This window comes from Cebus imitator, unplaced genomic scaffold, assembly GCF_001604975.1.
Source record: "Cebus imitator isolate Cc_AM_T3 unplaced genomic scaffold, Cebus_imitator-1.0 Scaffold389, whole genome shotgun sequence".
NCBI classification, from domain to species: domain Eukaryota; kingdom Metazoa; phylum Chordata; class Mammalia; order Primates; family Cebidae; genus Cebus; species Cebus imitator.
In genome coordinates this window covers 1,873,005-1,883,138 of record NW_016107704.1, presented here as the reverse complement: position 1 = coordinate 1,883,138, position 10,134 = coordinate 1,873,005, and the positions used below count along the sequence as shown (strand labels likewise).

The following is a 10,134-nucleotide window of genomic DNA, read 5'->3' as shown; positions in this document are numbered from 1 at the left end:
AATGCAGACTCCTCTTCCAGAGAAAGGTCTTTCAGAGTCAGGGAACTGTCATTCGGATGCATTGCTTATTTGTCATTTTCGTAGTCGGCCGGATTCTACCTCTTGGATCTCTCAAACTCTTCAGTCCCCCATGTGTAGAGAAGATAAAACCCTATAAACGGCGGCACCACGCGAAGGAAAGACTCCCGAGCGCGGCGCACCACGTTGGGGACTCCTTTAGAGAAGACGTGCGGGAAGGCGCGCTGCTCGAAAGGTGACAAGCTGTAGGAGATCACATGCCGCATTCGCGTCAGATTCCCAAACTCGCGGCCCATGGTGGCGGCAGCCCCAACCGCAGTCACCGATTCGGTGGACTCGTTCGTCACTTCCGGTAAGATCGGAAGCGGCTCTGGGAGGACGTGAGATCACTTCTGGGAGATACCATTTTCCTTCTGTCTCTAGGGGGGTGACGCCTTTGTCCCAGAAAGAAATGTCCTGACTGGGTGACCCGTAGGTGGGCGGTGCCTTGGAGGCCCTCCCTGGGTCCGTGGCTTGGAGCCTAGCGGAGGAAGTTGGGGGTTGAGCGGGCTTTGGGGAGCAGTGGGCAGGCGGAGGCGCTCACACTTCTCCTCAGCCGTCGGCCTTTCTGTGGAGTCCAGTCAGTAAGCGGTCGAATGCGGGAGGCGGGTGAGGGGACAATGAGGTGACAAGGAAGGGGCTTGTCGACCTCGGGGCCGCGCTGGCCAGGAGCTTGGGGCCTCCGAGTACTCCCGGCTGTAGACAGAGCGCCTCTGAGTCTCGAGGCCAGGGCACCCCGCAGCAGAGGAGCGCGGAGTTTTATTTGGTCTTGGCCAGTAGCTCAAAGGGGGCTCCGTTATGTTCAGGCCACCAGCAACCCCAACACCAAAATCAGGGACACACATCTAAGGCTTTTCTTGGTAACCTCTGTTTTAGAGTCCACTGGCAGGCTGTAAACAGTCCCAAGAGATAATACAAACGTTTCTTGAAATTCAGCCACAAAAAAATTTATTTTTCCTTCGCTTATGAAGAGTAAGACAAATGAAAATCATTATCTGTGGTCCCTTCCTTTCAGTCCTTATTTTCCCAAGGAGGTCTGCCAGCTGAAGGAGCTCTGGGACACCATTGGGATGGTGACCTCCAGCACCCATGCCTGGGAGACCACACCCTGGAGGGATATCAATGTGGAGGCCATGGACTTTGAGTGCAAACAGTTTGCCCGGCATATCCGAAACCTGGACAGGGAAGCCAGAGCCTGGGATGCATTCACAGGCCTGGAAAGCACTGTGTGGAACACACTGAGCTCCCTGAGGGCAGTAGCTGAGCTGCAGAATCCAGCCATCGGGAGCGGCACTGGAGGCAGCTGATGCAAGTCACTGGTGTGAGCTTCACTATGGACAAGGACACCACCCTAGCACGCCTCCTGCAGCTCCAGCTGCACCACTATGAGGACGAGGTCAGGGGCATTGTGGACAAAGCCGTGAAAGAGATGGGTATGGAGAAAACCTTAAAGGAGCTGCAGACCACCTGGGCTGGCATGGAATTCCAGTATGAGCCCCACCCACGGACCAACATCCCCCTCCTGCGCTCTGACGAGGACCTCATAGAGGTTCTGGAGGATAACCAGGTTCAACTTCAGAACCTAGTGATGTCCAAGTATGTTGCTTTCTTCCTGGGGGAGGTGTCGGGCTGGCAGAAGAAGCTGTCCACAGCAGNAACTGGGCTCACCCAGTTCTCCCCTTGACATGGCACTCCCTCTGTCCCTCCTGTGTGGAGACACGCATTGAAAATGACTGTCTCCAACAACCCAGGACTTTAAAGCAAGGCAAACAACATACACCAGGAACTTGTTCAAGTCTCAAAAACGCCAGTATTACCAGTCTCATATGATACAAGGATTTATTAAGTCATACATGCAAAACATAGTGCTAATTGCATTAGCAAAAGATCAATGTAAAAACACTCCACAATTCTGCAACTGTCAATTTAAAAAATGTTGTAGTGGTTGAAAGGTCCAACGTTGTATTCTTGCCAGTGAGTTAAGTTGTACAGAACATCGTCAGCACTAGCACAGTTTACAGAACCTCACAGACCCAAAGGAACATCATTAGGCAAAGCAACTACAGGAGGCGTGTGTCCGCGTGGGCGAGGTCAAGAGGGTCAGTATTGGTCAAGTGACAGTGTCGGTAATCCGGCAAGACAGTGATGTTAAGAAGGTTCATAGTTTAAGAATTATCTAAAATATTTTAAAAACTATAAAGCTGCAACACATGATTTTTACACCTAGTTACTAGAAAACTAAGGAAAGCACTTATTAGCTCTGAATAAAGTAACATGGAAAGCACTTTAACTAATCTACAAAAAAAACTAATGCATTATCAGAAAGATTTTATAATACAAGGAGGCATATTGCTCAGTAAGAAGGGGTTCTGTAAGAAAAGCACTTACTAAGTTAGCGACTAAGGGAACGACCAGTTTAAAGATGAATTAAATGCCCAATTTGGGGAGGGATGGCAGGTGCAAGAGAAAGGAAAAGCTTAAGAAAGCACTTCCTGATAATACCAGCCTTTCTTTCATCATCTACTGCATTTGACAGGAATTAGCCTTTTAGGGTTTTTACTCGTGACACTTTTATTCCTTATAAAATGTAGTGTAGCTCTCCACTTCGTATTTTGTCAAAATGCCATCTTTGTCCTTTGATCACACACACCCCACTCGGCACACCCACAACTAAACGGAATACTTCATTGGAAGAAACACGAGTTCTGTTCAAAACTTCAGCAAAAGCTGATCAACTAATTTTTAGAAAACTCACTATGAAATCAAAAAGACTGATCCGAAGAGCTGAGCTGTTTACACCCATTCCATTACAGTACAATGTTAGGTCATGAACATGGGCTGATACATCATTGGTGAGTTAAATGGCAACGCTTCATTTGGGAGGCTGTTCTGCTTTACGCATCTGGAAACTACTTAGAAAGTGTCTGCATCTCCTAACTGCAGAAGCTACGGTCTTCTGAAAGACAAAGGTCTTACACAGTTTAGTGCTCGGTGTTCTTAGCACAACAATACAGTGTAGTTCAGAAGGTATTTTGGCAACTCTTAATCTGAGCAAGAATAGGGGCTTTTGAAAAATAAGGCTTTAAGAAGGCTTGTCATTTTAGGGCTAAATTTTAATAGAATGTGAGTCTGAACTCTTACATTTAGAACAAACAAAACCTTAAAATTACTGATTGGTTCAAAATGGTTTTATGGAAAAATTAATCTGTAACAAAAAGTTGGCATTGAGTGTGAAGGCTCCACCATTTTTTGAGCAAAGCGTACAAATGTTCCAAGGGACAAAGCCAAGAAAAAGGGGCTCAGACATTTACAGCAGCAGGCATTTCCTCTTCCTCTTCTTCACGGGAGGTGGGCAGAGGACTGCCCAGATCGCTTCATCAAACACTGTCTTGAGGCCTTGCTGTGTGAGCGCCGAGCACTCCAGGTATTTTACAGCACCAATCTCCTTAGCCATGGCTAGACCCTGTGGATAGGTGATGGGAGTCAGCTTCTTCTTCAGTTTCTCGATCGTGTCTTTAGCATCCCTAAGATCAAGTTTAGTTCCCACTAGGGTGATGGGAGTGTTGGGACAGTGGTGCCGCACCTCAGGATACCACTTTGCGTGGACATTTTCAAATGATGCAGGACTCACAAGGGAAAAGCAAATTAAGAACACATCTTTTTGCGGATAGGATAGGGGGCGTAATCTATCATAATCTTCTTGTCCAGCTGTATCCCATAAGCCCAGATTCACCGGTTTTCCATCTACCATAACATTAGCAGAATAATTATCAAAGACAGTAGGGATATATTCTCCAGGAAATGCCTTGGTTGTGTGGGGCCGCTTGGGGGAGGGAGGAGGCAGCCCGGCGAGAGGCAAGCGGGGGACCCAGCCAGGCTGGGCCCCTGGGCCCCGAATCTGTACAATACGGTTTGCTATAAAACTCAAAATCTTCCAGCCGGGGAAAAACAAAACAAAACAAAACTGGTCTTCAGGTATCTCCTATAGAAATGTGCAGATTGGACCCATCCAACTGTACCTGGAGATCCAGCACAGAGCAGGTGCCAGCCACTAAGTGATCATTTAGTTGCTTTTTATTATTATCTATGTATTTTCTAGTGGGGAATTGAGATCCCGTGGGGTAATTTGCCCAAGGTCAGTTAGCAGGGAGTGGAATTCGCAGATGTGTATGTGCACATCTGTGTGACTAAAAAGTCCATCCTCTCTCCTTAGGCTATCCCATGTGTCGAGGGAGGGAAAAGCTAGAACCCCTATCTTTGAAAACTGTAATTCTGTTTGTATGTCTTATGGTCAGAAAGAGAGTAGTGGAAGGGCGATTCTACTGGCTCTTAGAAGGAACTTTGACACCAATCCTCACTACTTTCAGCTCTGAAATGAGAAAGACAGTCATGCAGGCATTACGGGTCGTGAGGATGGAATTGCACGGTTCTGTGAGTGACGCAGGGCACACAGAGTCTTTTGTTGCTTCCTTTCTGTTGATGCTGCCTATTAGTTCATCCTGCACCATTTTGTAAGCCCACACCATTCTGCAGGCCCTGGTCAAAGTGAAACATTCCATGGGGCTTCGGGCCATGAGAAACATCCTGCCCACCACCTGCTGTTTTTTTCATACCCCGCCAGGCAAAGCCCCGGCTGAGGGACATCCTCATCATATCCTGCTGGGCAAATATCCGAGGAACACCTTATTACATCCCACCCAAAACAGGGACCAACCACCTCATCATGGAACATCTCATCAACATATTCCTGGGCAGCAGGCTGTGCCCCCCACCCAGGCCTTTCATTGCCCCAGCCTATAAGCAGCAGAGGGCACTGGCAGTAACCTGGGCTCCCATCTGCAGGTCTTATGCTGGACAGAGAATCTGAATGGCTATAGAGCTGCCAATACTCTGCCTTACTTTAATCCTCGCCTTCCCTTCAAAACCTAACACTGGACAGATACTTGAAATGTGAGCCTTCTGGAAACCAAGAAGTTGCCAGGACCCTCACCCGCTCAGGTGGCTTCATCACCAGGTGCATTGGAATTCCACCTGTGAAAAGGTAACCGCAGGGCTTACTGCTTGTTCTCTGCAGTGTGCATGGTAGTTGGGCATCTTCACCACGACAGAAAGGTCGACATGAAGATGCCCCAGTTGCCTGAGGATGTCTAAGTGTGGGCACCAGAGAGGAAACGCTGTGTGCCCCTCACCTTCATTCCTTATGAAGTAGGCTCACAGGGGCAGCAGCCCAGGTTCTTAGCAAGCAACTACTAGTGATGAAGAAACGAGTCTCTATACTCAGAATCCCTTAGTAAATTACTGCATTTTATAAGTTCAAAAATAGGCCATGGTTTCCACACTGTGCAGACAGGCAGAAAGGTGACAATAAGTGTTCTCCACTTTTCTTTCACAGATGGGCAGGAGGGACAGAGGGCTCCTCTGCAGGCCCTGGGAGAGACAGTGATGAGGAGCGAACCCCCCACGAGAGCTGCTCACCTCTGGGGTTCAGCCTCTGCTACCCTCACTCCTGCTCCTTGGCACAGACATGAACTTGACTCATTTTACTTGGAATTGCAGAGAACTGGTTTAGACCAAAAGAAAATAGCTTTTTTCAGGACCTCAGTTTCTCCCAAGTCGCCCCTTATGGCAGAACACAAATGTAGTTAAATGAATTCATCCACTCCTTCCTTATATGCTACCAAGATCAGAAAGCCAATCGCCAAATCAATATCAGGCCTTAAAAGCCCACTTGTGGCTTCCTGTTGGCAAATATTTCATCAAAGCATTTGTGGCAGAAACACACTTGATCACAACGTTATCAGTGTAATGAATTGATGTGCCAGAAACACACTGGCTCTTCCTTGAGGCTAAACTTCCATGTAGAAATGGCCAGGAACTGCTCAGCAGGCAAATTGCTCCTGCAGATGTTTCAATGACTATGGCTGCTGTTTTGCTTATCCACTCTAGACAGCACTTGAACACATCCTAAAACACTGGGCCACTGAATGCAACCCAAGGGTGAGACTACCATTCTACCATACCAACTAATCCATGCATCCACCCGTCCTTTCATCCTACCCCTCATTCTGGAGAGAAAAAAAATTAAAAATAAAAAAAGCATTGTCTACTACTGTTTCTTTGCTAAGACTGCAGAAGTGCACAATTAATTCCCTACTTTAGGGAATGGAGAGGAGACAGCTGGGAAGTAAAATGCAGAGTGATATGAGCAGCAGCGGAGAAGGGCGTGGAGCGGCAGGGGGAGGAGTGAAGGATTCTTATTTCATGGGCTGCGGAGGCTTCCAGGGAGACCACCTGTTCTACGGGTGCAGGATGGGCGAGCGGGATTCCTTATCAATTATGGGCGTTGGGGGAGCATCGGTCAGAAGAACTGATGGGTTCCAAAAGGGAAGAGGTCACAAATAAGTGATTTCACTTACTGCTTTTCAGCTATTGGAATCTGCTATGCAGAAACAAACCAACTTGCACTTTTTTTTTCCCCCATTTATGTATTTTATTGCATTTTAGGTTTTGGGGTACATGTGAAGAACATGAAAGATTGTTGCATAGGTACACATGTGGCAGTGTAATTTGCTGCCTTCCTCCCCATCACCTACATCTGGCATCTTTCCCCTTGCTATCTCTCCCCAGCTCCCTACCCCCCACCGTCCCTCCCCTATTTCCCCCCCAACTGACCCCAGTGTGTAGTGCCCCCCTCCCTGTGTCCATGTGTTCTCATTGTTCAACACCTGCCTATGAGTGAGAACATGCGGTGTTTGATCTTCTGCTTTTCTGTCAGTTTGCTGAGAATGATGGTTTCCAGGTTCATCCATGTCCCTACAAAGGACATAAACTCATCGTTTTTGATGGTTGCATAATATTCCATGGTGTATATGAACTTGCACTAACTTTTAAAACATCTTAGTGCTTCCTGAGGTCTGGAGAAACGGAATGTTGCTTTTAAGAAATTTTAGATAGACTGCAAACCAAATGCTGGCCTGGCAAGAGGATGTGGGGTTGGGGGTGGGATGAGAATCCTGGGATGGGCAGGAGCAGAGTCAGGAGGGAGTTTCAGCTTGGCCCTGAAGATGCCTGAAGAGTCATCAAGAGTCACTGAAAAGTGTTTTGCAGAGCGGGGTATCACTGCTTTCTATTTTAGAGAGATAGCTGTTGCGGCACCTCATAGAGGGTGAAGGGAACAGCGCTAATAGCCAAGAATGACATCTCCAGCTCTAGGCACATAAGGAACGGTGGCCGGCAATGACACCCCAAATTCTCCACCCTCCTCTTTGATGTGTCAGGGAAAAGCCTCTTACCCATCCAAGGCCAAAACGCTTGGCTCCTGGGCGCTCTTGCTTTCTCAAGGGCCCGGTTCATTGGTCTGTTTCTGTCTGTCTCTCTCTCCTCTCTTCCTCTCCTCTTTCTCTCTCTCTTGCATCATTCATACTTGCTTTTCTATAGGAACATTTCTATCAGAAAACTAACACGCTCATTTTTCTCATCTCAAAAACACATAAAAACAAGACTTTTGCGTTGACCCCACACCTGCCTAAGGCAGGTATTCCACACAACAGATCCAGATCAAAGCCTGTCACAAGGAAGGAGGCCTGGCCCGCCTGCCGAGGAGGAGGAAGCTCGAAGCCCTTGCCCTGCCTGCGTTCTCTGTGAGGGGGTCTCCTACAGCACTGTTATCTGTGGCACAGGTGGGCTATTTCTACTTAACCCAAAGCTTCTCCTGTGACGCCTGTATTTTGCCCTAATGGTAGTTTTCTGTAATATAGCTTTATTTTTGAGTGATATTTGAGGGCAAAATAACTATAATCCCCTGAAAGTTTGAAAAATCCATGAAGAAATGGTGCAGAAAGAACACACCTCTTGAGGGTGTCCCTAACATCCCATCCCCACTCACCGCCTACCCAACAAGCCCCTTTCCTCCTTTGGAAAGTAAAACAAGCCCTCATTCAATGACATTTGTACATAAAAACTGCATTTCTTTGCCTGCAACATGCTGTTTATCACTCATCTACACCTGTTTCCAAAAGCTCCATTATTTTTTCTAGTGTGAAAATGGTTTGGGCATCTTGGGTCAGGGCCGGAGACGTCCTGATTCCCTCATTAAGTGAGAGGTAGGTGGGTAATGAAAATGCCCCCAGCACATCCCACAGCCTCTGGCCACTCTCTTCAGAGACCACCCATCTGAGCATATGCTTATACGACTTCTCTCAGACAGCCCGTGTAGACAAGAAAATTCACTCCCACCATCTCTCCGTCCGTTCTCTTCCACAATGGCCGTGTGCCACTTCCACTCCCTCCACCTTGCCTTTCTTGTCTTGAAAACATATCTTGTTTTTTGAGATGGAGTTTCATTCCTGCACAGGCTAGAGTGAAATGGCCCTATCTCGGCTCACTGCAACTTCCACCACCTGGGCTCAAATGATTCTCCTGCCTCAGCCTCCCAAGTAGCTGGGATAACAGTTGCGTGCCACCACGCCAGGCTAATTTTTGTATTTTAGTAGAGATGGGGTTTCACCATTTTGAGCAGGCTGGTCTTGAACTCCTAACCTCAGGTGATCCACCCACTTTGGCCTCCCAGAGTGCGGGGATTACAGGCATGAGCCACTGTACCCGGCCGAAAACATATCTTGGAAATCATTCTGTTCCAGTACATAAAGAGCACCTGACTTTTTACATGGCTGGGCAGTGTTCCATTGTATGGCTCTACTGTGATTTATTCCATCCAGAGAGCACTGATGGACATACACGCTGTTTCCATTCTTTTACTGTTAAATCCCACTGCTGGTCCTTGGGTCACTTCCTGTGTGTGTGAATCTGTGGGTGAACACAAATCTTGAGTACCTGGGGTGGAATCACCGAGTTTGTGCCCATGTGATGTTGAGAAAGAGCATCACATTGTTCTCGGAAGGGTTTTTCCAGTTTACTCAATCCCAGCAGTAATGAGACTGCCTGCTTCTCCAGCTCTTCATTACCAAATAGCGTTATCAAACACAACGTCGCCACGCCTTCTGATCTTTGCCAATACAAGGTTTCCAACAAATGTCAGAGAGAAGGCAAATCTACAATGAAACTGAAGGAAAAAAAAAACCCTAAGGTATCATAAAAATATAAGTGCAGCGGTGAGTCTTACTATTTTACATAAGATGACCAGCAAGGCCTGTATTTGTTTCTTATGGCTGCCATTATAAATAACCGTAGACTTAGCAGTTTGAAAGAAACACCAATTTATTACTTCGCATTGCTGGAAGTCTGAAGTTTGGCTAAAGCCAGGGGTGGGCAGTGGGCAGTGGGCAGGCTGCTTCCTCCTGGAATGTTGTGGGGAGGGTCCCCTTGCTTGCCTTTTTCAGCATCTAGAGGCCACCTGGTTCCTGGCTCTCAGGCCCTTCCTTCTTCTGCAAAGCCAGTGAGGCTGGGCAAGGCTTTCTCACACCACAGACACCCTCCTGCGTCTCTGTTCTCTGCTTTTTTTTTTTTTTTTAATTTTTTGAGATATGGGTCTTACTCTGTCCCCCAGGCTGGAGCATAGTGGTGCCATCTCTGCTCACTGCAACCTCCACCTCCCGGGTTCAAGTGATTCTCTGGCCTCAGCCTCCCAGGTAGCTGGGATTACAGGCGCTCACCACTACCACACCTTGCTAATTTTTGTATTTTTAGTAGACACGGGGTTTCACAATGTTGTCTGGGCTGGTCTTGAACTCCTGAACGCAGGTGATCTGCCCACCTCTGCCTCCCAAAGTGCTGGGATTGCAGGCATGAGCCACCACGCCTGACCTGTTCTCTGTACAAGGAACCCTGTGATGGCACCCTGTGATGACACTGCACCGGCCCAGACAGTGCAGGCTCGTCTTCCTATTTTAAGGTCAGCTGATCAGCACCCCGATCCCCTCTGCAGCCCGATGTTCTCTTTGCCCTGTGACCTCACACCTTTACCAGTTCTGGGGATTTAGAGTGTGGCCCTTGTCGACTTGCAGACGAGCTGTCAAAGAGGCAAAGGGAGAATTCTTGGCATCAAGCTAGAGAGTGTGGTGCAGACTTGACCCCTTTTCCAAAACTGTTGTGTGGCCTGACACTGGAGGTAGAGCCTTG

General features: G+C 47.8%; 2 protein-coding genes across 2 annotated transcripts in view; both read right to left on the bottom strand.

Annotated features, from left to right (window-relative positions):
• Positions 1–6: 6 nt before the first annotated feature.
• LOC108289059 (cytochrome b-c1 complex subunit 8-like) lies at positions 7–371 on the bottom strand. Its single transcript, XM_037731268.1, has one exon. It carries the CDS (start codon positions 312–314, stop codon positions 96–98), a length of 219 nt encoding a protein of 72 aa, XP_037587196.1. The 5' UTR covers positions 315–371; the 3' UTR covers positions 7–95.
• Positions 372–1,882: 1,511 nt separating this feature from the next.
• Positions 1,883–10,134, bottom strand: part of LOC108289023 (rho-related GTP-binding protein RhoF-like) — a 12,497-nt gene continuing 4,245 nt past the window's right edge. Inside the window, exons 3-5 of the mRNA XM_017508283.1 lie at positions 6,358–6,424; positions 5,048–5,204; positions 1,883–4,039 (exon numbers count right to left, since the gene is read on the bottom strand). Coding sequence (XP_017363772.1) covers positions 3,365–4,039; positions 5,048–5,204; positions 6,358–6,424 — 899 coding nt within the window. The 3' untranslated portion in view covers positions 1,883–3,364. The remainder of the gene's footprint in view (positions 4,040–5,047; positions 5,205–6,357; positions 6,425–10,134) is intronic.

Coding starts and splice junctions, on each gene's coding strand:
- LOC108289059 (XM_037731268.1), bottom strand. CDS start 314: ATGGGCCGCGAGTTTGGGAATCTGACGCGAATGCGGCATGTGATCTCC.